Here is a 27,087-nt window from a genome sequence, read left to right as displayed (position 1 = left end):
GGTCCATCTCCCTTTGGAAGACGGAGACCCCGTTGGTGACGCCAAAGGGAACCCTAAGGAAGTGATAGAGGCGGCCGTTTGCCTCAAAGGCGGTATACTGGCGGTCCTCAGGGCGGATAGGGAGCTGGTGGTACGCTGATTTCAGGTCAATGGTCGAGAAGACGCGGTACTGCGCGATCTGGTTGACCATATCAGCTATGCGGGGGAGTGGGTAGGCGTCCAGCAGGGTGTAGCGATTTATTGTCTGGCTGTAGTCGATGACCAGGCGCTGCTTCTCGCCGGTCTTAACGACCACAACCTGGGCTCGCCAGGGGCTGGTGCTGCCCTCAATAATCCCTTCCTTCAGGAGCCGCTCCACTTCGGTTTTAATGAAAACCCTGTCCCCGGCACTGTATCGCCTGCTCTTTGTGGCGATGGGCTTACAGTCGGGGGTGAGGTTAGCAAACAGTGGGGGGGGAGTGACTCTGAGTGTGGAGAGGTTGCACCTGGTGCGCGGCGGGCAATTTGGAAGCTGCTGGCTGCGGACTGAGTGGGGGTAGGGGTCCACCGTACGCCATCGTAACACTTTTAAGGTGGCACTGAAAATCTAACCCCAGCAGGACGGCAGCGCAGGGGTCGGGCAGGACCAGAAGTTTAAAATGATCGTACACAGTCCCGTCTACTACGAGTGTCACCACGCAGTAGCCGCCGATGTCCGCCGACTGGGACTCGGAGGCCATAGAAATCCGCTGGTGCGCAGGCAGGACTGGGAGAGAGCAACGCCGCACCGTGTCGGGGTGGATGAAGCTCTCCGTGCTCCCAGAGTCAAAAAGGCAGATTGTATCGTGACCATTTACCTCAATGTCCATTGTGGAACTGGCCAGCTGGTGCGGTCTCGCTTGGTCCAGTGTAACGGATGCCAGCGTAGGGGTCGGTGTGTCGCTGCGGGTATCAGATGAGGCGGTGTTGGGGGCCTGCTGCGTTCCGGCTGTCGTCCAAGATGGCGGCATCCATGATCCCCATGTGGCTGGAGGCGTCCAAAATGGCTGCTGTACCGGTGGTTCGCACATGGCCGGGGAGGCCCAAGATGGCGGCCCGCATGGCCCACATGCGGCGCTGCTGGGGTTCGGGGTGGCTTTGGCCCTGCAGACGCTAGCGTAGTGTCCCTTCTTCCCGCAGCCCGAGCAGATCGCGTTTTTCGCCGGGCAGCGCGCTCTGGGGTGTTTTGCCTGGCCACAGAAGTAGCATTTCTGGCCTTGGGGCACTGCTGTCTGGCCTTGGGACACTTCTGTGGTAGTTGGGCCGTTGCTGGGGTGTGGCTGGGGTGGCACGGCGCTATGAAGCGGTCCTACCGTGTCCCAGGCTGTCATTCCCCGCGGCGTCCACGGTGCAGAGGAGTAGGCATCCATGCCCCGGTAGGCTGCATCCAATGATAGTGCGAGTTCAGAGGCCTTGTTGAGGTTGAGGTCACTCTGCTCCAACAGTCGCTGTCGGGTGTAATTGGATCTGTGGCCCGCTACAAAAGCGTCCCGGATAAGTTCCTCTGTGTACACGGCGGCCTTTACATCCTTACACCCACAGGCCCGGCCAAGCACAGACAGTGCCTGAAGGTGTTCCACGGTCGATTCCCCAGGTTGTTGTTTACGACTCCCCAGAAGGTGCCTGGCGTACACTTCGTTCACTGGGCGCGTGTACTGGTCCTTGAGGAGCTTGATAGCGTCCGCGTACGAGGTCGCGTCTTGGATGACCGAGTACACTCGGTGGTTCACTTTGGAGGTCAGGACATCCAGTTTGTCCTCGTCCGATTTGATTGCTGCGGAGGCGGTCAGGAATTTTTCGAAACACTTAAGCCAGTGAGTAAACTTGGTGGATGAGTCCGCCTCCCGATGATCTAAGTCCAGGCATGCTGGTGTGAGGATCTTCTCCATTATAAAAATTTTGTTAATAAAATTGATGCGCTATCAATTACTCATAAAAGACTGAGAGTTAAGAGAGTAACTAAAGGCTTTTATTAACAAAAGAATGAAGGTCTGCCTCGAGTGGTCGACCGGTCCAGAATACAAAGGGCTGGGGAGCAGTCACCTTTATACTAGGACTTGTGGGAGGAGTCAGCCGAGGCATGTCCAGGCATGTACACAGTGGAATACAAACAGTGGTTTACCACAGGTATCCTCTTAAGGTGGTACAGGTTACATACACTACAGTTATCACATTGTCTGTCTCTGGGTGATAAGCTGGGTTATCACACTGTCTATCCCTGGGCCCCGAATAATGGGGTGAGTTATCACACTGTCCATCCCTGGTTGATGTGGTGGGTTATCACACTGTCCATCCCTGGGTGATTGGGTGAGGTTATCACATTGTCTTCCCTGGGTGATAGACAGTGTGATAACCCACCCTATCAGTAGGTGATGGGGTCGGTTATCACACTGTCCATCTCTGAATGGGGTTCTAAGATTCTACCTATCTGGAACAATATAGACTACACTGTAGAGGGAGCTTTAATCTGTATTTAACGTGAGCTGTCCCTGGCCTGGGAGTGCTTGATAGAGCACTGTAGTGGAAGCTTTATTCTGTATTTAACGCCTGCTGTCCCTGGCCTGGGACTGTTTGATAGATCACTGTAGTGGAAGCTTTACTCTGCACTAGAGATGCTGGCAATGAGTACAGAAAGCAGAAAATTTTGCCTTTGCCTAGTGGTGGCATCCCTCTTCTCACCATTTGGTCTCCAGGGAATGAGAACACATCATTGAACCACTCACACTTTACTGAATTCTTACCGTTCGTCAGAAGAAATTTGACAATATCGATGTGACCCCTGTGAGCAGCGACAAAGAGTGCAACGGACGCACGTTCTGTAATCCAGGCAGCCTTCTGAACGGCATTCATTCGCCTCGAATTCGGAGTGGAATAGTCGCTGTCCTTGGTAACGCCTAGAGACACTAACTGCAAGTTAACAAACACCGTCAACAAAATCAGGGCCCAATCACTCCTTTTTGATATTCCTTCTCGGGATGTGGGTGTTGCCGGCAAGGCCGGCATTTATTGCCCCTCCTTAGTTACCCTTGAGAAGGTGGTGGTGGGCCTTCTTCTTGAACCGCTGCAGTCTGTGGGAGGAGGTAATCCCACAGTGCTGTTAGGGAGGGAACATTTTGACCAAGCAACAGTAAAGGAACGGCGATATTTGTCCAAGTTGGGATGGTGTATGACTTGGAGGGGAACTTGGAGGTGAAGGACTTCCCATGCACCTGCTGCCCTTTAAAGTTGAGTTCAAGTTCACTCCAGATACTTGAGCACAAAATCTAGCATGACACTCCAGAGCGTGTACTGAGGAAGTGTTGCAATGTTGGATGTGTTGTCTTTCAGATGAGTCATTAAACACGAAACATCTGCCCCCTCAAGCTCCTATGGCACTATTTTGAAGAAGAGCAGGCGAGTTATCTCCGGTGTCCTGGCCAATATTTATCCCTCAATCAACATCACTAAAACAGATTATCTGGTCATTACCACATTGCTGTTTGTGGGAGCTTGCTGTGTGCAATTTGGCTGCCGTGTTTCCTACATTACAACAGTGATTACACTTCAAAAGTACTTCATTGGCTGTAAAGTTTGCGAAAGGCGCTCTATAAATGAAAGTGGGTGGTGGAGGTTTTGGGTTTGGGTGGTGCTGCCGAAGAGGCCATGGCGATTTACGACAGAGGCAGCAAAAGGCAACGCACCTCCAAGTCTTGATCACATGACAGAGTCACCACCTTCGTAAGCTCAACGAGATTCAAATCCAGCAACCCCAAATATGCTATGGATCGCAATTTCCATCCCCTGGGGTTACAATAAGTTCACTGATCACCGCAGTGGGTGGTGATAGGGGTGCTATATTGATCTACAGGTAGGTGTGCCAGCCCTCACCATCGTCCAGTGACTCTTGCCGGAAATTGGGTTTGTGCGGACTTCGAGTGAGGAGAGGATCGGGCTCACTGGTGATACGCACTCAGTGCCTTTGAGAGTGTATAGGAGCAAACGGGGAATATGAAAGTCGCCAGCGGTAACACCGGATTCACAGCCACGGAGACCGAGAGGTGAAATGCCGACAGCCATCTGCCCATGTGAAGAAGGGAATATGGGACACTAAGTCACTGAAGGGCTGCACTCGTCATCAATACAGCAACAGTTCTGATTGATCTCTTTAAAGTGGTATATCATCTCCCTATCAGAGGAAAAGTGGGGGGTGGGGGGGTGGAAATGACCTGGGAGTGTTTGATGGGACAGTGTAGAGGGGGCTTTTCTCTGTATCTAACCCGTGCTGTACCTGCCCTGGGAGTGTTTGGTGGGACAGTGCAGAGGGAGCTTTACTCTGTATCTGTGGTGTATGTGCCTTTAAGAGCAATTATGGTGTATGTGCCTTTAAGAGCCCCAGGTGTGCGTAATGCCGGTAATTGCCACTTGGGCTATATAATCCTGTGTATTGTGTATATCCTTTAGAAACCCCCCCCCCCCCCCCCCCCCCCCCAGACTTGCTTAGTAAATACCTATGAACCAACTCCTGTCTTCAGTGTCTTTATCTACACACGGACACTACAGTGGCGACGAAGTGGAAACGGACTTACCTGCAATTCGGCAGCACCTCAAGGACATCGATTCCTCCAGCGTCCAGAAGACTCAAGGAAGTAAGAGAAACTGTTGTTTCACCAGCTGGCCAAGCTGGTGACAGGTACTGCGCTAATCCTTCCTGGGCGTCAGGCTGGAGCTCCAGCGGCGGGCTCTACAGCTGAGACAGGCAGCGAAATCGGAGGCAAGCAACAACGGACTGGGAGGGTGCACTCGAGAGACGGCCGGCGCGGCAAGCAGGTCAGCGTTTAGACCTCCGTCGGGAACGAGTCTCCAACAGTGAATAAACGGAAACCACAGTAAAACAGCGTTGTTATCGGTAGCAGCGGCGGGAAAGCGCGGGAAGCGCCATATCGTTGCTACAGAGAGAAAAAAAAAGCGCGGGAAGCGCCATATCTTTTCTGAAATGCCTAAATCTGGTAATATTGAGGCTTTTGATGGCGAAATAGAAGATTGGACCACATACGTGGAAAGAGTAGAGGTTTATTGCACTGCAAATGGAATAACAGATGAAAAAAAAGCTTCAGTACTTCTGAACTTAATGGGCGCGAAGACATACGGGCTGTTACGAAATTTAATCTCTCCAGCCAAACCAAAGGACAAGACTTTTAAAGAAATTGTTGATACCCTGCAGGAGCATTTAAACCCAACACCGCTGCTGATAGCGGAACGATTCAAGTTCTTCAAGAGAAATCAACACAAGAATGAAAGTAACGCTGATTACCTAACCGAATTAAGAAAGCTATCAAAGTACTGCCAATTCGGAGCAGGACTATCAGATTATCTTCGAGACAAATTTGTTTGCGGTCTCTTAAGTGAAGGAACACAAAAAAGACTGCTTTCTGAAAAAGATTTAACATTGGACAAAGCTTTCAGTATGGCTGTATCATACGAAGCAGCAGCAAAAGGAGCTGCAGAGATACAACAAGAGACACAGGACTTCGGCACCCATAAAATGACACAGGAGTTCGGAAGATGTTATCGCTGCGGCAGATCCACCCATAACCAGAGGGACTGCTGGTTCAAGGGCAAAGCATGCAGGCAATGTGGTAAGATTGGACACATTGCACGGGTATGCCAATCTGGACAAAATAAATCCACTGACAGAAAACAAAAAATCAATAAAGAAAAGTACAGGAAGGTACAAATGATGACGGACAATAGCTCCGAAGACCAGAATAGCGATAGCGACTCCGGAAACAAGAGACTAAGCTGTCTCAAATTACATAATGTACTTGCCAAAGAGGATTACCAAACCATTTGGGTTACCCTCACAATAGCAGGGTCCCCAGTTAAAATGGAGCTAGATACAGGATCAGCTCTAACCGTAATAAATCGACGAGATTACGAGAGGCTATTTTCGCATATACCTCTAAAAGACACATCCATTATCTTAAAAACATATACGGGGCAGAAAGTCTACCCCAAAGGAAAAATAAGGGTGCCTGTGGTATACAACGGCAAAGAAATACAAAAGTTGTATTTATACATTCTACAAGATGGTGGTCCACCGTTGTTGGGACGTGAATGGATAAGGAAGATACGTTTAGACTGGCACTCCATTCAGGCACTGACGGTGACCAGTAAGGAAAAAAACAATGATGACATCATACCTGAACGATTAAAAGACATCTTGGCCAACGCCAAAGAAGTGTTTCAAGAGAAACTAGGAACCTTGAAAGGCATCACCGCCTCAATAAAAGTGGAAGATACAGCAATTCCAAAATTTTTTAAGGCAAGACCGGTGCCATACGCAATACGTCCGGCAGTCGAGGCAGAGCTGAAGAATTTGGAAAAGGCAGGCGTATTATCCAAAATAGATTGGAGCGAATGGGCAACACCCATCGTTCCAGTCATGAAAAAAACATTGAAAAATAACTCTGAGGAACAGAAAAAAATTCGCATTTGTGGGGACTTTAAGGTGACTGTAAACCCGGTCCTTCACACGGTACAGTATCCTCTTCCGAGGATAGAAGATATTTTCGCCTCACTATCCAGAGGGAAACGTTTCACAAAAATTGACTTGGCACAGGCATATCTACAGATGGAGGTTGAGGAGACCTCTAAAAAGTATCTCACAATAAACACACACAAAGGCCTGTACCAGTACAATCGACTGGTTTTTGGAATAGCATCAGCTCCAGCTATCTGGCAAAGAGCTATGGAGCAAGTCCTGCAAGGGATTCCGGGGACTCAATGCTACCTAGACGACACCCTTATAACAGGAGAAAACGACAACGAGCACCTTGCCAATTTGGAGCAGGTGCTCACTAGGCTGAAAGAACGGGGCCTACGAGCAAATCGCCCCAAGTGCGAATTTTTCCAAAATCAGATATCATATTGTGGCCACATAATTAATAAGGAAGGGTTGCATAAGTCACCTGAAAAAATTGAAGCAGTTATAAAAGACCCAGCACCTGAAAATGTTTCACAATTAAGGTCATTCCTGGGATTAATAAGTTACTATCATAAATTTTTACCGAACTTATCAACTATTCTACACCCTCTTAATGATATTCTACAGACAGGAGTGATTTGGAAATGGAACGAAGACTGTAAACGTGCCTTCCATAAATGTAAAGACTTAATCACATCCGAGAAAATTTTGGCTCATTACAACCCATCACTACCAATCAGACTGGCGTGCGATGCATCCCCTTACGGCATAGGAGCGGTATTGTCCCATAGATTCCCTGATGGCTCAGAACGGCCGATAGCTTTTGCGTCACGCTCATTGAACTCAGCTGAGCGTAACTATGCCCAGATAGACAGGGAAGCACTCAGCCTGGTATGGGGTGTGAAGAAATTCAACCATTACCTACACGGACAAAAATTTACCTTGCTGACTGACCATCAACCCCTCATCTCCATATTCAACCCTAAAAAAGGTGTCCCCATTATGACGGCACAAAGACTACAGAGGTGGTCCTTTTTTCTAGGGGCACACCAATACAACATTGAATACAAAGGGTCAAAACAGCATGGGAATGCTGACGGTTTATCACGCCTACCGTTGCCAACGATAGAAGAGGCACCTACAGTAGACCCAGTAGAGATATTCCACTCTACCATAGTGAAATGTCTACCGGTGACAAATTCTGCCATTGAAAGGGAGACAAGAAATGACCCTACTCTCTCACGGGTCTACGATTTAACAGTGAAGGGATGGCCAGCACATGGCGAACCACTGTTGCCAGCATTCTCGCAAAGAAGAGAACAGCTGTCAGTGTGCCGAGGAACCTTGATGTGTGGATCCAGAGTGGTGATTCCACCCAAACTCCAGGATAAAGTGCTAAAGGAGCTTCACGAGGGGCATCTGGGTGGAGTGAAAATGAAGAACCTAGCTAGGGCGTTTGTATGGTGGCCAGGTATCGATGGAGACATCGAAGACATGACCAAGAGCTGCCTAGGATGCCAGAAGGTCCAAAATGCTCCGCCACAGGCCCCTCTACATCCATGGGAGTGGCCCTCATCTCCCTGGCAAAGGGTGCACATCGACTTTGCTGGTCCATTTATGGACTCAATGTTCTTAATCGCAGTTGATGCACACTCCAAGTGGCCGGAGGTAATAAAGATGTCCTCCACCACCACGGAAAAAACCATCACAGTATTAAGGACCATATTTGCCAGGAATGGGCTGCCGGAGCAGATATGTTCTGATAATGGACCGCAATTTGTGTCCGAAGAATTCAGAAAGTTCTTAAAGAACAATGGGGTAAAGCACTACACGTCCGCCCCATACCATCCCGCCACCAATGGATTGGCTGAAAGGTTTGTCCAGACCTTCAAGAAGGCCATCAAGGCCATGGGTAATGAAGACATAAAACTTCAGCACAAGGTGGATAACTTCTTATTTGCATATAGGAATGCAACGCATATGGTTACTAACCAAACTCCCGCCATGATGTTCTACAATAGAAACCTAAGATGCCGGCTGGATTTGGTCAAGCCCAACATCCGAAGGGACGTGGAGAACCGGCAGTTTCAGGGCATGAATGAAAGGCCAACTAGGGCCTTCCAGATAGGCCAACCGGTTTTGGCCCGGGACTACCGTACCGAGAAATGGCAGCCTGGAACTATCTGCACACGATTAGGACCACTGATGTATACCGTGGACATCGGAGACAGCATAATAAGGCGCCATGCTGACCAAATCATCAAGTCATCCGAAAAGGGACAACCTACACCACCACTCTATACATCTAGCGATGAAGTAGAGATACCCATATCTACCTCCGATCCGGTGATACTGGAGCCCGATGAACCCGACACTGGCCTTCAAGCCGAATCAGCCTTGCCAGAAGAACCTACTACACCACCAGAAACTACTACACCCCCGAGGCGTTATCCGGACCGAGTCAGGAAGCCTCCTGAGAGACTAACTTATAATTAATTAATACAGCAATGTATATTATTTTGCATATAACATGTAATTAATAATTACTTAAAATATGATGTACTAGTTAGCTAGAAGGGGAGGAATTGTGGTGTATCTGCCTTTAAGAGCAATTATGGTGTATGTGCCTTTAAGAGCCCCAGGTGTGCGTAATGCCGGTAATTGCCACTTGGGCTATATAAGCCTGTGTATTGTGTATATCCTTTAGAACACCCCCCCCCAGACTTGCTTAGTAAATACCTATGAACCAACTCCTGTCTTCAGTGTCTTTATCTACACACGGACACTACAGTATCTAACCCGTGCTGTACCTGCCCTGGGAGTGTTTGATGGGACAGTGCAGAGGGAGCTTTACTCTGCATCTAACCCGTGCTGTACCTGCCCTGGGAGTGTTTGATGGGACAGTGCAGAGGGAGCTTTACTCTGTATCTAACCCGTGCTGTACCTGCCCTGGGAGTGTTTGATGGGACAGTGTAGAGGGAGCTTTACTCTGTATCTAACCCGTGCTGTACCTGCCCTGGGAGTGTTTGATGGGAGAGTGTAGAGGGAGCGTTACTCTGTATCTAATCCGTGCTGTACCTGCCCTGGGAGTGTTTGATGGGAGAGTGTAGAGGGAGCGTTACTCTGTATCTAACCCGTGCTGTACCCGCCCTGGGAGTGTTTGATGGGACAGTGTAGAGGGAGCTTTACTCTGTATCTAACCCGTGCTGTACCCACCCTGGGAGCGTTTGATGGGACAGTGTAGAGATCATAAGAACATAAAAACATAAGAATTAGAAGCAGCAGTAGGCCATAAGGCCCCTCAAGCCTTTTCCGCCATTCAATAAGATCATGGCTGATCTTCAAACTCAACTCCACTTTCCCACCCAATCTCCATATGTATCTCAGCCTTGAATATACTCAACGATTCAGCAGCCACAGCACTTTGGGGTAGAGAATTCCAGAGATTCACAACCCTCTGTGAGGAAATTCCTCCTCATCTCAGTCTTAAATGGCCGACCCCTTATCCTGAGACTATGCCCCCTAGTTCTAGCCTCTCCAGCCAGGGGAAACAATCTCTCAGCATCTACCCTGTCAATCCCCCTCAGAGTCTTATATATTTCAATTATATCACCTCTCACTCTTCTAAACTCCAGAGAGTATAGGCCCAATCTACTCAATTGCTCCTCATTGGACAGCCCACTCATCCCAGGAATCAATCTACTGAACCTTCGCTGCACTGCCTCTAAGGCAAGTATATCCTTCCTCAGATAAGGAGACCAAAACTGTGCACAGTACTCCAGGCATGGTTTCACCAAAGCCCTGTACAATTATAGTAAGACTTCCTTACTCTTGTACTACAACCCCCTTGCAATGAGGGCCAAAATGCCATTTGCCTTCCTAATTGCTTGCTGGACCTGCATGCTAACTTTCTGTGTTTCCTGTACGAGGACACTTAAAAATCTCTCTGAACACCAACATTTAATAGTTTCTCACCATTGAAAAAATATTTCGACGGGCAGCACGGTGGCATAGTGGTTAGCACTGTTGCCTCACAGCGCCAGGGACCCGGGTTCGAATCCGGCCTCGGGTGACTGTCTGCGTGGAGTTTGCACATTCTCCCCGTGTTTGCGTGGGTTTCCTCCGGGTGCTCCGGTTTCCTCCCACAGTCCAAAGATGTGCGGGTTAGGTTGATTGGCTATGATAAATTGACCCTTAGTGTTAGGGGGATTAAATACGTGGGGTTACGGGGATAGGGTGGGATATGTGTTGGTGTAGGGGTTACGGGGATCGGGTGGGATATGTGTCGGTGCAGGCTCGATGGGCCGAAATGGCCTCTATCTGCACTGTGGGGTTTCTGTGATTTTTTTCTGTGATTTTCTATTCTTCCTACCAAAGTGAATAACCTCACATTTATCCACATTATACACCATCTGCCACCTTATTGCCCACTTAACCTGTCTCTATCCCTTTGCAGGCTCTTTGTGTCCTCCTCACAGCTTACTTTCCCACCTAGCTTTGTATCATCAGCAAACTTGGATACATTACACTCAGTCCCTTCATCTAAGTCATTGATATAGATTGTAAATAGCTGAGGCCCCAGCACTAATCCTTGCAGCATCCCACTAGTTTCAGCCTATCAACCTGAAAATTACCCTTTTATTCCTATTGCTTTCAGTCCATTAACCAATCCTCTATCTATGCTAATATATTACCCCAACCCCATGAACCCTTATCTTGCTAACAATCTTTTATGTGGCACCTTATCGAATGTCTTTTGGGAACACAAATATACTACTTCCACTGGTTCCTCTTTATCTGCCCTTTTAGTTACACCCTCAAAAAATTCTAATAAACTTGTTAAACACAATTTGCCTCTCATAAAACCAGGTTGACTCTGCCTAATCATATTATGATTTTCTAAGTGCCCTGTTACCACTTCCTTAATAATGGATTCCAGCATTTTCCAGACAACTGATGTCAGGCAAACTGGTCTGTCGTTCATGTTTCGTCTCTCCCTCCTTTCTTGAATAGAGGGAGTGTTACTCTGTATCTAACCCGTGCTGTACCTGCCCTAGGAGTGTTTGATGGAACAGTGTAGAGGGAGCTTTACTCTGTATCGAACCTTTGCTGTCCCTGCCCTGGGAGTGTTTGATGGGACAGTGTAGAGGGATCTTTACGCTGTATCTAACCCGTGCTGTACCTGCCTTCGGAGTGTTTGATGAGACGGTGTAGAAGGAGCTTTACTCTGTATCTAACCCGTGCTGTACCTGCCTTCGGAGTGTTTGATGGGACAGTGTAGAGGGCGCTTTACTCTGTATCTAACCCGTGTTGTCCCTAGCCTGGGAGTGTTTGATGGGACAGTGTAGATGGAGATTTACTCTGTATCTAACCCGTGCTGTACCTGCCCTGGGAGTGTTTGATGGGACAGTGTAGATGGAGATTTACTCTGTATCTAACCCGTGCTGTACCTGCCCTGGGAGTGTTTGATGGGACAGTGTAGAGGGAGCTTTACTCTGTATCTAACCCGTGTTGTCCCTAGCCTGGGAGTGTTTGATGGGACAGTGTAGATGGAGATTTACTCTGTATCTAACCCGTGCTGTACCTGCCCTGGGAGTGTTTGATGGGACAGTGTAGAGGGAGCTTTACTCTGTATCTAACCCATGCAGTTTCTGCCTGGGAGTGTTTGATGGGACATGTAAATGGAGCTTTAATCTGTATTTAACCCATGCTGTACCTGCCCTGGGAGTGTTTGATGGGACAGTGTAGAGGGAGCTTTAGTCTGTATCTAACCCATGCAGTTACAGCCTGGGAGTGTTTGATGGGACATGTAAATGGAGCTTTAATCTGTATCTAACCCATGCTGTACCTGCCCTGGGAGTGTTTCATGGGCCAGTGTAGAGGGAGCTTTACTCTGTATCTAACCCATGCTGTACCAACCCTGGGACTGTTTGATGGGCCAGTGTCGAGGGAGCTTTAATCTGTATCTAACGCTTGCTGTACCTGCCCTGGGAGTGTTGATGGGTCAGTGTAGAGGGATCTTTAAACAGTATCTAACCCATGCTGTACCTGCCCTGGGAGTGTTTGATGGGTCAGTGTAGATGGAGCTTTACTCTGTATCTGACCCGTGCTGTATCTACCCTGGAAGTGCTTGATGGGACAGTGTAGAGGGCGCTTTACTTTGTATCTAAACCTTGCTGTACCTGCCCTGGGACTGTTTGATGGGCCAGAAAAGAGGGAGCTTTACTCTTATCTAACCCGTTCTGTACCTGCCCTGGGAGTGCTTGATGGGACAGTGTCGAGGGAGCTTAACTCTGTATCTAACCCGTGTTGTCCCTGCCCTGGGAGTGTTTGATGGGTCAGTGTAGAGGGAGCTTTACTCTGTATCTAACCCATGCAGTACCTGCCCTGGGAGTGTTTGATGGGACAGTCTAGAGGGAGCTTTACTCTGTATCTAACCCTTGCTGCACCTGCCCTGGGAGAGTTGGGTGGGACAGTGTAGAGGGATCTTTACACAGTATCTAACCCGTGCTGTATCTGCCCTGGGAGTGTTTGATGGGACAGTGTAGATGGATCTTTACTCTGTATCTAACCCGAGCTGTAACAGCTCTGGGAGTGTTTGATGGGACAGTGTAGAAGGAGCTTTACTCTGTATCTAATCCGTGCTGTACCTACCCTGGGAGTGTTTGATGGGAGAGTGTAGAGGGTTCTTTAATATGAATCTTACCCGTGCAGATTCTGCCTGGGACTGTTTGATGGGACTGTGTAGAGGGAGCTTTACTCTGTATCTAACGCATGCTGTACCTGCCCTGGGTGTGTTTGATGGGCTAGTGTAGAATGAGCTTTATTCTGTATCTATCCCATGCTGGACCTGCCCTGAGAGTGTTTGATGGGACAGTGTAGAGGGAGCTTTACTCTGTAACTAACTCGTGCTGTACCTGCCCTTGGGGTGTTTGATGGGACAGTGTAGGGGGACCTTTACTCGGTATCTCAACCGTACTGTACCTGTCCTGGGAGTGATTGATGAGACAGGGTCGAGGGAGATTTCCTCTGTATCTAACCCGTGCTGTACCTGCCCTAGGAGTGTTTGATGGGCCAATGTAGAGGGAGCTTTACTCTGTATCTAACCCATGCTGTACCTGCCCTGGGAGTGTTTGATGGGACAGTGTAGAGGGAGCTTTACTCTGTATATAACCCGTGCTGTTGCGGCCCTGGGAGTGTTTGATGGGACAACGTAGAGGGAGCTTTACTCTGTATCTAACACGTGCTGTAACTGCCTTGGGAGTGTTGGATGGGACAGGGTAGAGGGAGATTACTCTGTATCTAACACATGCTGTACCTGCCCTGGGAGTGTTTGATGGGACAGTGTAGAGGGATCTTTACACTGTATCTAACCCGTGCTGTACATGCCCTGGAGTGTTTGATGGGACAGTGTAGATGGAGTTTAACTCTGAACCTAACCCATGCTGTACCTGCCCTGGGAGTGTTTGATGGGACAGTGTAGAGGGAGCTTGACTCTTTATCTAACCTGTGCTGTAAACGCCCTGGAAGTGTTTGCTGGGAAAGTGTAAAGAAAGCTTTACTCTATACTCACCCGTGCTGTATCCACCCTGGGAGTGTTTGATGGGACAGTGTAGAGGGAGCTTTACTCTGTATCTGACCTGTGCTGAACCTGCCCTGGGAGTGTTTGATGCGACAGTGTAGACAGATCATTACTCTGCATTTAACCCGTGCTGTACCTGCCCTGGGAGTGTTTGATGCGACAGTGTAGACAGATCATTACTCTGCATCTAACCCGTGCAGTTTCTGCCTGGGACAGTTTGATATGAATGTGTAGAGGGAGCTTTACTCTGTATCTAACGCATGCTGTGCCTGCCCTGGGTGTGTTTGATGGGACAGTGTAGAGGGAGCTTTATTCTGTATCTATCCCATGCTGTACCTGCCCTGGGAGTGTTTGATGGGCCAGTGTAGAGGGAGCATTATTCTGTATCTATCCCATGCTGTACCTGCCCTGGGAGTGTTTGATGGGAGTGTGTAGAGGGATCTTACCTCTGTATCTAACCCGTGCTGTACCTGTCCTGGGAGTGTTTGATCGGTCAGTCTAGAGGGAGCATTACTCTGTATCTAACCCATGCTGTACCTGCCCTGGGAGTGCTGGATGGGACAGGGTAGAGGGAGCTTTATTCTGTATCTAAGCCATGCTGTACCTGCCCTAGGAGTGTTTGACGGGACAGTGTAGAGGGAGCTTTACTCTATATCTAACCCGTGCTGTACCTATCCTGGGAGTGTTTGATGGGACAGTGTAGGTGAAGCTTTACTCTGTATCTAATCCGTGCTGTACCTGCCCTAGGTGTGTTTGATGGGACAGCGTAGTTGGAGATTTACTCTGTATTTGACCCGTGCTGTACCTGCCCTGGGAGTGTTTGATGTTACAAAGTAGAGGGAGCTTTACACTGAATCTAATCCATGCAGTACCTGCCCTGGGAGTGTTTGATGGGACGTGTAGAGGGAGCTTTACTCTGTATCTAACCCGTGCTGTACCTATCCTGGGAGTGTTTGATGGGACAGTGTAGGTGGAGCTTTACTCTGTATCTAATCCGTGCTGTACCTGCCCTGGGAGTGTTTGATGGGACAGCGTAGTTGGAGCTTTACTCTGTATTTGACCCGTGCTGTACCTGCCCTGGGAGCGTTTGATGGGATAGTGTAGATAGAGCTTTACTCTGTATCTAACCCGTGATGTACCTGCCCTGGGAGTCTTTCATGGGCCAGTGTAGAGGGATCTTTACTCTGTACCTAACCCGTGCAGTTTCTGCCTGGGAGTATTTGATGGGACTGTGTAGAGGGAGCTTTACTCTGTATCTAACGCATGCTGTACCTGCCCTGGGTGTGTTTGATGGGCCAGTGAAGATGGAGCTTTACTCTGTAACTAACTCGTGCTGTACCTGCCCCAGGAGTGTTTGATGGGACAGTGTAGAGGGAGCTTTACTCTGTATCTCACCTGTGCTGTACCTACCCTGGGAGTGTTTGATGAGACAGCGTAGTTGGAGCTTTACTCTATATTTGACCCGTGCTGTACCTGCCCTGGGAGCGTTTGATGGGACAGTCTAGAGAGCGCTTTACTCTGTACCTAAACCGGTGCTGTCCCTCGCCTGGGAGTATTTGATGGGACTGTGTAGAGGGAGCTTTACTCTGTATCTAACGCATGCTGTACCTGCCCTGGGTGTGGTTGATGGGCCAGTGTAAATGGAGCTTTACTCTGTAACTAACTCATGCTGTACCTGCCCTGGGAGTGTTTGATGGGACAGTGTAGAGGGAGCTTTACTCTGTATCTAACCCGTCCTGTAGTGGCCCTGGGTGTGTTTAATGGGACAACGTAGAGGGAGCTTTACTCTGTATGTAACTGGTGCTGTACCTGCCCTGGGTGTGTTTGATGGGACAGGGTAGAAGGAGCTTTACTCTGTATCTAACCCGTGCTGTACCTGCCCTAGAAGTGTTTGATGGGACAGCGTAGATGGAGCTTTACTCTGTATCTGACCCGTGCTGTACCTGCCCTGGGAGTGATTGATGGGACAGAAAAGAGGGAGCTTTACTCTTATCTAACCCGTTCTGTACCTGCCCTGGGAGTGTTTGATGGGACAGTGTAGAGGGAGCTTAACTCTGTATCTAACCCGTGTTGTCCCTGCCCTGGGAGTGTTTGATGGGTCAGTGTAGAGGGAGCTTTACTCTGTATCTATCCCATGCAGTACCTGCCCTGGGAGTGTTTGATGGGACAGTCTAGAGGGAGCTTTACTCTGTATCTAACCCTTGCTGCACCTGCCCTGGGAGAGTTGGATGGGACAGTGTAGAGGGATCTTTACATAGTATCTAACCCGTGCTGTATCTGCCCTGGGAGTGTTTGATGGGACAGTGTAGATGGATCTTTACTCTGTATCTAACCCGAGCTGTAACAGCTCTGGGAGTGTTTGATGGGACAGTGTAGAGGGAGCTTTACTGTGTATCTAATCTGTGCTGTACCTACCCTGGGAGTGTTTGATGGGAGAGTGTAGAGGGATGTTTAATATGAATCTTACCCGTGCAGATTCTGCCTGGGACTGTTTGATGGGACTGTGTAGAGGGAGCTTTACTCTGTATCTAACGCATGCTGTACCTGCCCTGGGTGTGTTTGATGGGCTAGTGTAGAATGAGCTTTATTCTGTATCTATCCCATGCTGGACCTGCCCTGAGAGTGTTTGATGGGACAGTGTAGAGGGAGCTTTACTCTGTAACTAACTCGTGCTGTACCTGCCCTTGGAGTGTTTGATGGGACAGTGTAGGGGGGTCTTTACTCTGTATCTCAACCGTACTGTACCTGTCCTGGGAGTGATTGATGGGACAGGGTCGAGGGAGCTTTACTCTGTATCTAACCCGTGCTGTTGCGGCCCTGGGAGTGTTTGATGGGACAACGTAGAGGGAGCTTTACTCTGTATCTAACACGTGCTGTAACTGCCTTGGGAGTGTTGGATGGGACAGGGTAGAGGGAGATTACTCTGTATCTAACACATGCTGTACCTGCCCTGGGAGTGTTTCATGGGACAGCGTAGTGGGAACGTTACTTTGTATCTAACCCTTGCTGTACCTGCCCTGGCAGTGTTTGATGGGACAGTGTAGAGGGATCTTTACACTGTATCTAACCCGTGCTGTACATGCCATGGAGTGTTTGATGGGACAGTGTAGATGGAGTTTAACTCTGAATCTAACCCGTGCTGTACCTGCCCTGGGAGTGTTTGATGGGACAGTGTAGAGGGAGCTTGACTCTTTATCTAACCTGTGCTGTAACCGCCCTGGAAGTGTTTGCTGGGAAAGTGTAAAGGAAGCTTTACTCTATACTCACCCGTGCTGTATCCGCCCTGGGAGTGTTTGATGGGACAGTGTAGAGGGAGCTTTACTCTGTATCTGACCTGTGCTGAACCTGCCCTGGGAGTGTTTGATGGGACAGTGTAGAGGGAGAATTACTCTGTATCTAACCCGTGCTGTACCTGCCCTGGGAGTGTTTGATGCGGCAGTGTAGACGGATCTTTACTCTGCATCTAACCCATAGAAACATAGAAACATAGAAGATAGGAGCAGGAGTAGGCCATTCGGCCCTTCGAGCCTGCTCCGCCATTCAACGAGATCATGGCTGATCATCCAAACCCTAGCACCCGGTCCCTACACCGGCAACCATCCCACCCAAGCCCTATCCCCGTAACCCCACGTATTTAATCCCCCCTAACACTAAGGGCCAATATTTTATCATGGCCAATCAACCTAACCCGCACATCTTTGGACAACCCGTGCAGTTTCTGCCTGGGACAGTTTGATATGAATGTGTAGAGGGAGCTTTACTCTGTATCTAACGCATGCTGTGCCTGCCCTGAGTGTGTTTGATGGGACAGTGTAGAGGGAGCTTTATTCTGTATCTATCCCATGCTGTACCTGCCCTGGGAGTGTTTGATGGGCCAGTGTAGAGGGAGCATTATTCTGTATCTATCCCATGCTGTACCTGCCCTGGGAGTGTTTGATGGGACTGTGTAGAGGGATCTTAACTCTGTATCTAACCCGTGCTGTACCTGTCCTGGGAGTGTTTGATGGGTCAGTCTAGAGGGAGCATTACTCTGTATCTAACCCGTGCTGTACCTGCCCTGGGAGTGCTGGATGGGACATGGTAGAGGGAGCTTTACTCTGTATCTAACCCGTGCTGTACCTGCCCTAGGAGTGTTTGATGGGCCAATGTAGAGCGAGCTTTACTCTGTATCTAACCCATGCTGTACCTTGCCTGGAAGTGTTTGATGGGCCAGTGTAGAGGGAGCTTTGCTCTGTATCTAACCCGTGCTATACCTGCCCTGGGAGTGTTTCATGGGACAGTGTAGAGGGATCTTTGCACTGTATCTAACCCGTGCTGTACATGCCCTGGAGTGTTTGATGGGACAGTGTAGATGGAGTTTAACTCTGAATCTAACCCGTGCTGTATCCGCCCTGGGAGTGTTTGATGGGACAGTGTAGACGGATCTTTACTCTGTGTCTAACCCGTGCAGTTTCTGCCTGGGACAGTTTGATATGAATGTGTAGAGGGAGCTTTACTCTGTATCTAACGCATGCTGTGCCTGCCCTGGGTGTGTTTGATGGGACAGTGTAGAGGGAGCTTTATTCTGTATCTATCCCATGCTGTACGGGCCCTGGGAGTGTTTGATGGGCCAGTGTAGAGGGAGCATTATTCTGTATCTATCCCATGCTGTACCTGCCCTGGGAGTGTTTGATGGGATTGTGTAGAGGGATCTTAACTCTGTATCTAGCCCGTGCTGTACCTGTCCTGGGAGTGTTTGATCGGTCAGTCTAGAGGGAGCATTACTCTGTATCTAACCCGTGCTGTACCTGCCCTGAGACAGCCAGACAGAGTGAATACACACGCTGAAGATGGGCTGCTGAATTTTTAGTGTTTTTAGTGTTTAAAGTGGGGGAAAAAAAGGTTCATTTCAAGTTTAAAAAGGTTTTAAAGTTAAATTTAGTTCTAGTTAAGTTAGTTTAGTTTGTTTAGTTAAGTTTAAGTTTAGTCTAGATTAAGTAAGGAAGGAAAAGACCACCAAAGGAAATAAAACCAGAGGAAATTAGGAAAAAAAAGCCAAAGAAAAAAAAAGAAATAAGGGAAAAAAAAAATATACAAACCAAAGAACAGCGGCCGCACGGGGCCACAGCAGCAGCAGAAGCGAGGTGACTCGGCCGCATCGGGAACCGAGGCGCGAAGGCCGCACGGAGACGCAGCGGCAGCCGGAGCGAGGAGACTCGGGGAGGCCGCTTCGGGAAACGAGGAAATCGGGGAGGCCGCACGGAGACGCAGCGGCAGCCGGAACGAGGTGACTCGGGGAGCCCGAGCAGCGAACGAGACACGGCCCGATCGGCGGCCGCAGTCCAGCACCTGAGCGACGACCACAGTCCAGCACCCGAGCGATGGCCGCAGTCCAGCACCCGAGCGACGACCGCAGTCCAGCACCCGAACGGCGAACGAGGCACAGCCCGAGCGGCGGCTGGGCTAGAAAGCCCGGGAAAGGCCCGACGAGCCAGGCCCAGAGACCTCTGAGAAGAAGGGGAGCAACCAGAAGGCTTCCAGAAGCAAACCAAGACTGTGAGTACAGGGCCCAGGGAGGGAGACTGAAGCCAGGGAAAGGCCCGAGGAGCCAGGCCGAGACAGAGGCACAGAGACCTCTGAGGGGGAGGGGAACAGCCCGAAGGCACCGGGAAACAGCGGCTCACAGACCCAGACCTGAGAAGGGTGAACCCAGAAGCCGAGGCCCAGGGACCACGGGGTCAGAGAGGGGGACCGGGAAAGTTCGCGAACAGGGAGAGGGAAACACCAAACCCGGGGCCCCAGAAAAGCTTATTCTAAGATCAACAATACTTTACCAAAAATGAGCGAATCAGAAGATCCACAACAGCCCCGCTTCCAGATTCCCCCCAACACCGCAAAAAAAGCTATAAAAGCGATCAAGCATGAGCAGATGAGAGAAAAACCAGAAACACTTTTTGCTGACTGTTACAACAATGGGACAAAAAGTAACCTCATTTTCTACTCAGATCAGCCAGTGGCTTGGATCACAGCAATAAAATCACACTATACCAATGTTAAGCTAGAAAATACCGCAAATGGGTCCATAATGAAAATTAACACACCAGGAGACAGTTCAACTACGACAGTCAACGCGTACAATACCGGAACAATATTAGTGCAAGGCAACCTCGACAAATTTGCAACGGCCTTCAGGACACTGAAAAAATTAACTAAGGGGGGAAGGAACAGCCCCAGAGTGGCCCGCACTCCCCCCAACATTGACAACTTACCAGGAGAAAATCTGCCTGGTCAGGAGGTGAACGAGCCACACAGTTCAAGCCAGACACTAACCCCGGGGAACCACAGCCACACGATACAACTGACAAACCCCAGCATAACTACCAGGGAGGAAGCCACACATAGTCCCCCTACCATTCCCAGCTCACCAAGAGAAGAGCAGCATAGCCAGGAAGTGAGTGAGCCCTCCAGGGCCGACCAGCCTAGCCAGGAAGTGAGTGAGCCTTCCAGGGCCGACCAGACACATACCCCGGGATCACACAGCCAGATACAACCAAAAGATAAATTTAATCAATTAGAGATAGAGATGGTTAAACTTAGAGAGGACTTCCTCAAAATGAATGACGATCAAAATCAGGAGAGGGAGAGACACAAGAGAGAGCTGAAGCTACTTGAGAACCAGGTGAATCTACTTAGGAATCAGGTGAAAGAGCTGCAGGAAAAAGAAGAGAGCCATAGAGGAGAGAAAACACCATTAGACCAGCAACCAGAGGCTAGAGATAAGACAAGACAGAGCCGGACGGAACGGCTGCACTCCCACACGGAACAAAAGCAACAGACACACAATACAAGGGGTGCCACACAGACCGACCAGCATACTGATTCGCAATCTTCCCCCACCACCGTGGAACCACAAGCGGGCCGCTCACAAGAGGTACGCACACACCAGACACCCCAGCCCAGCACACACACTATGAGTCCAAGCGAAAGCCACCAGACAGTAAACACAAACAAGGCTGACGTCGTAATACTCATAGACTCAAATGGGAAATTTCTATGGGAGAAAAAGCTATTCCCTAGAAGTAAAGTAGAAAAGATCTGGTGCCCAACAACAAACAGAGCCATGGGATGGCTGACCAAAGCCAGATTAGGCTCCCCCCAACACATAATAATACACACGGGCACAAATGACCTAAAGACCCAACAGAAAGAAGTAGCAACATCGCTCAGAGCAATGATTAGGAAAGCAAGCAGTACATTTCCAAACACTAGAATCACTGTTTCCACAATATTGCCGAGAACAGACTTCAACAACAACACAATTCATGAGATAAATGCCAGCATAGCAAGAGACTGCGAATCAAACCACAACGTACACCTGGCCCAACACCCCACCCTCGATGAGGAATGTCTTTACGACCACGTCCACATCCAAAGGCAAAGAATATCGATCTTTGCTAAAGCCCTGAAGGACGTCGCTTTTAACCGGGTCCATACCCAGACTCCAAGAGGACCCCCCCCCCGACCACCAGAGATCAGCGGGGTACATATCAGGAACACTACAAGGACCACCAACACACCAACCAAGACCAGAGAGGATCCCCATGCAAAACAACAATATCAGACCTGCACCACTCCTGTCCCACAGGGGAATAGGACTGCTCCCAGCCAGACAGAGGGAGAGATGCACAGGACGTACGCAATACCTCAGACAGAAACAATCCATTAAGAGACAATAAGCAGATGTGCAGCAGCATCTACTTCCGCCTTATGGATCAAGGACTAATTAATAGAAAGAACTGTAACCAAATTGTATTAACTTTTGTGGACAACTGATGTGATCTCTTTTTTCCCCACACTTAGACACGACAAACACGTACCACTCTTTAACCTATCATAGTAAAAGATCAAACTTAACATGAAATCCTTATATATTTCGACCTGGAATATCCAAGGTCTACGCTCTTCACTGCGAGAAGTGAAAAGTAGGACCCCAGAGTTCATAGGTGAAACTAAAGACCTAGATATTATCATTTTACAGGAAACTTGGTAGAAAGGAAAAGGACACACTGGCTGTCCCCAAGGGTACACTGAGCTGGTGGTCCCCTCCAATAAATTACCAAGTGTAACCCAAGGCAGAGACTCCGGAGGCATACTGATCTGGTTTAAAACAGAACTTAAGAATTACATCAAATTTATAAAAAAGGGCGAAAACCATATGTGGCTCAAACTTGAGAGGGAGATTATCTCAAACACCCAAGATGTTTACATTTGCGCACTTTATATCCCTCCAATGGATTCCCCGTACTTTAAAGAGGACACCTTCTCCAACATGGAGGGGGAAATTATCCAATACCAGGCCCAGGGGAACGTGTTGATCTGTGGGGACCTCAATTCAAGAACGGGCGAAGAACCAGACTTCACCAATAATCAGGGAAACAATTACGTTTTCAGGAATAACCACTTTGACATCCCTTCCCTTCCATACAGGCATAACTGCGACAAGCAGTCAAATACCAACGGAAAACAGCTACTACAGCTCTGTCGAAACCTGGGTCTGTACATTGTCAATGGTAGGTTCATAGGAGACCTCCTAGGAAGATCGACCCATTGCTCACCTCTTGGCTGCAGCACAGTAGACTATATGATTACAGACTTAGACCCATCCTCTTTCAGAGCATTCACAGTCAAACCACAAACAACACTGTCAGATCACAGTCAAATTACTATGTTCCTCAAAAAGACAGAAACAAACAACATAGAAACACAACCCAGTAAACTGTACAACACCAAAAAATCGTACAGATGGGCCAAAAACGACACGGAAAAATACCAGAAAACAATTAGCAATGCATCAACTCAAGCTCTCTTAGACACCTTTCTGGGTAACATATACACTCACAATAAAGAAGGCGTAAACCGGGCAGTTAGTAAACTAAACAATATTTTTGATAATTTGGCAACAAATGCAAACTTGAAAGCTCGCAAGAACAAACCCAAAACAAAAAACTATGAAAAATGGTTTGACCGAGATTGCCATAACATGAGGAAAAAACTTAGAAAAATATCAAACCAAAAACACAGACATCCAGAAAACGAGGAACTACGCCTTACTTATTGTCAGACACTAACACAATACAGAAACACACTCAGAACCAAAAAAGAGCAATATATTAAGAATACACTCAGCTCCATGGAGGAATCCATTGATTCCAATTGTTTCTGGGAAAACTTGAAAACACTACACAGACGATTTGGCCATTCAAAATGGGGACACATGGGTAAACCACTTTGAAAAATTATACCAGAAAAATACACTAAGACCAGAGCAACACCAAATATGCAAAAAACTGGAAAAGCTAGAAATGGCCATAAAAGATAACCAAAACCCGCTGGACGCCATAATAACAGAAAAAGAACTTCTTGAAAAACTCAAGGACCTGCGACCAGGAAAAGCCTGCGGGACAGACGGCATACTAAACGAGATGATTAAACACACAGACAACAAAATGAAACTGGCTATCCTAAAACTCTTCAACTTGGTTCTGAGTGTCGGTTATTTCCCTGATATCTGGAACAAAGGACTCATAACGCCCATATACAAAAGTGGGGACAAAATCGACCCAAACAACTATCGAGGCATCTGTGTAAACAGTAACCTGGGGAAGGTATTCTGTAGCATCATAAACAAAAGACTTATAAACTTCCTTGAGGAGCACAATGTCTTGAGTAAAAGCCAAATTGGATTCCTGCCAAACTATAGAACATCCGATCATATCTTCACCCTACAGACCCTAATTGACAAACACGTTCACCATAACAAAAGCAAAATCTACGCATGCTTTGTAGATTTCCAGAAGGCTTTCAACTCCATCTGGCATGACGGTTTATTCCTGAAACTTATCGAAAGTGGGGTAGGAGGGAAAACATATGATGTAATTAAATCAATGTATACAAACAACAAATGTGCAGTTAAAATTGGAGACAAACAAACAAAATACTTCCCACAGGGGCGGGGGGTGACGCAGGGCTCGCCAATCTCACCGACACTCTTTAATATTTACATAAATGGATTGGCAAAACTACTTGAACAATCTACAGCACCCGGCCTCACCCTATATGAATCCAAGGTTAAATTCCTCCTCTATGCAGACGACCTGGTTCTGCTGTCACCTACTAAAGAGGGGCTACAGCAAAACCTGGACCTGCTGGAGTCGTACTGCCAGACTTGGGCCCTGACAATAAATCCCCAAAAAACCAAAGTCCTTGTGTTCCAGCAAAGATCCAAACATCAGGGACCCAAAATAAATTTCACAGTAGGAACAACCAAAATTGAACAAACCACTAACTACACATACTTGGGCTTAAAAATCAGTTCTACGGGAAACTTCAAACTGGCTGTGAATGAACTGAAAGAGAAAGCAAGAAGGGCTTTCTATGCCATCAAAAAATCAATCCAAATAGAAATCCCAATTAGCATTTGGCTCAAAATTTTCAAATCAGTAATTGAACCAATTGCACTCTATGGCAGTGAGGTATGGGGACCGCTAACTCAACAAGAATTTGCAAAATGGGACAAACACCCAATTGAGATCCTACATGCAGAATTCTGTAAAAGTATCCTCCGGACTCAAAGGAAAACAGTAAACAATGCATGCAGGGCGGAACTAGGCCAATATCCATTAATAATCACTATCCAAAAAAGAGCCACCAAATTTTGGAATCACCTGCAAATGAGCAATCCCCAATGCTATCACTACGACGCCCTGAAGTGCCAAGAGCTGACCATAAAGAAGAATACCCTCAGTCAACTAGTCCTGGGACTCAGTGAAGTAACTACTAACAATACTAACAATAACCAGCCCCAGGACAGTGACAGGGTAACACAAAGAATTCGACCCAACACAATCGTCGCTAAGCAAAAGGAAAAATATCTGACATATTGGGCAGAAACAACAAAAACCCAAAGCAAACTCAATTGCTACTTGGCCCTAAACAGACAATACAACATAGCTGATTACCTGACCATGGTAAAGGATAACAAACTGAGAAGAACCTTGACAAGGTACAGACTTAGCGAACATAGCCTAGCGATCGAAAAAGGCAAACACAGGCAGACCAGGCTGCCAAGAGAGGACAGGATATGCTCTCACTGCAGTCAGGGAGTGGTGGAGACAGAGATGCACTTCCTCACAGCTTGTGGAAAATATCAGGGCATCAGGGAGAATTTCTACCAAAAATTCTCACAAATATGCCCTGATTTCAGAAATCTGAATGACAACCAAAAACTCCCATTCCTACTGGGAGAGGAGAGAAGCTGTATAACACTGGCGGCACACTATGTTACAGCTTGCCATGAACAGAGGGACAACCAGTAAACTAAGAAAAAAATATATATAAACAATGCGAATGTATATTTATACACTCAGGGATATACCTGTTTATACACTGTATGAATAGAACTGCGTTTATGTGCTAAACCATAAATGTATTTTGATGTTTTGGCAACATAAGATGTAACTTATCATGCCAATAAAGCGATTTGAATTGTGAATTGTGAATTGTGAGTGCTGGATGGGATAGTGTAGATGGAGCATTACTCTGTATCTAAGCCATGCTGTACCTGCCCTAGGAGTGTTTGATGGAACAGTGTAGGTGGAGCTTTACCCTGTATCTAATCCGTGCTGTACCTGCCCTAGGTGTGTTTGATGGGACAGCGTAGTTGGAGCTTTACTCTGTATTTGACCCGTGTTGTACCTGCCCTGGGAGTGTTTGATGGGACAAAGTAGAGGGAGCTTTACACTGAATCTAATCCATGCAGTACCTGCCCTGGGAGTGTTTGATGGGACAGTGTAGAGGGAGCTTTACTCTGTATCTAACCCGTGCTGAACCTACCCTGGGAGTGTTTGATTGGACAGTGTAGGTGGAGCTTTACTCTGTATCTAATCCGTGCTGTACCTGCCCTGGGAGTGTTTGATGGGATAGTGTAGATGGAGCTTTACTCTGTATCTAACCCGTGCTGTACCTGCCCTGGGAGTCTTTCATGGGCCAGTGTAGAGGGAGCTTTACTCTGTATCTAACCCATGCTGAACCTACCCTGGGAGTGTTTGATGGGAGAGCGTAGAGGGATCTTTACTCTGTACCTAACCCGTGCAGTTTCTGCCTGGGAGTATTTGATGGGACTGTGTAGAGGGAGCTTTACTCTGTATCTAACGCATGCTGTCCCTGCCCTGGGTGTGTTTGATGGGCCAGTGTAGATGGAGCTTTACTCTGTAACTAACTCGTGCTGTACCTGCCCTAGGAGTGTTTGATGGGACAGTGTAGAGGGAGCTTTACTCTTTATCTAACCTGTGCTGTACCTACCCTGGGAGTGTTTGATGAGACAGCGTAGTTGGAGCTTTACACTGTATTTGACCCGTGCTGTACCTGCCCTGGGAGTGTTTGATGGGACAGTCTAGAGAGCGCTTTACTCTGTACCTAAACCAGTGCTGTCCCTGGCCTGGGAGTATTTGATGGGACTGTGTAGAGGGAACATTACTCTGTATCTAACGCGTGCTGTACCTGCCTTGGGAGTGTTGGATGGGACAGGGTAGAGGGAGCTTTACTCTGTATCTAAACAGTGCAGTTTCTGCCTGGGAGTGTTTGATGGGACAGTGTAAAGGGAGCTTTACTCTGTATCTAACCCATGCTGTACCTGCCCTGGGAGTGTTTGATGGGCCAGTGTAGAGGGAGCTTTACTCTGGCCTAGAAATTCGGTGGGCTGTGCCACCAGTTAGCACCTAAAGAGGGCACTCAGTGGCTTTAGCGCCACTGGCCACACCTCCCACGATATTTAGCTTGGGCGCTAATGTCGGCGTTAGCCTGTTGCGCTGCGCCGCCACCGATGATGTCATCAGTGTGCGCAGCGCCCCGCTACCGCCCCGATCGCGATATTTGGCAGCGACCGCCTCTGTAGCGCTGCTCGCTAACCGCACCCGGTTCACGGGGACTACCTGTGGCAGCGGTGGCGCAAATTAAGGTGGAAGTGCGGGGCGGCCGCTTTTTTCGG

General features: G+C 48.2%; 1 protein-coding gene across 1 annotated transcript in view; it reads right to left on the bottom strand.

Annotated features, from left to right (window-relative positions):
* Positions 1-27,087, bottom strand: part of LOC147108527 (uncharacterized) — a 98,156-nt gene that overhangs the window by 59,205 nt on the left and 11,864 nt on the right. The window contains exon 3 of the mRNA XM_086005190.1: positions 2,760-2,925. Within this exon, the coding sequence (XP_085861316.1) occupies positions 2,760-2,925 (166 nt within the window). The remainder of the gene's footprint in view (positions 1-2,759; positions 2,926-27,087) is intronic.

Source organism: Somniosus microcephalus, chromosome 13, assembly GCF_052327205.1.
Source record: "Somniosus microcephalus isolate GS21.2 chromosome 13, FLI_Smic_1.0, whole genome shotgun sequence".
NCBI lineage: Eukaryota > Metazoa > Chordata > Chondrichthyes > Squaliformes > Somniosidae > Somniosus > Somniosus microcephalus.
This window is presented reverse-complemented; position numbering and strand designations above follow the sequence as displayed.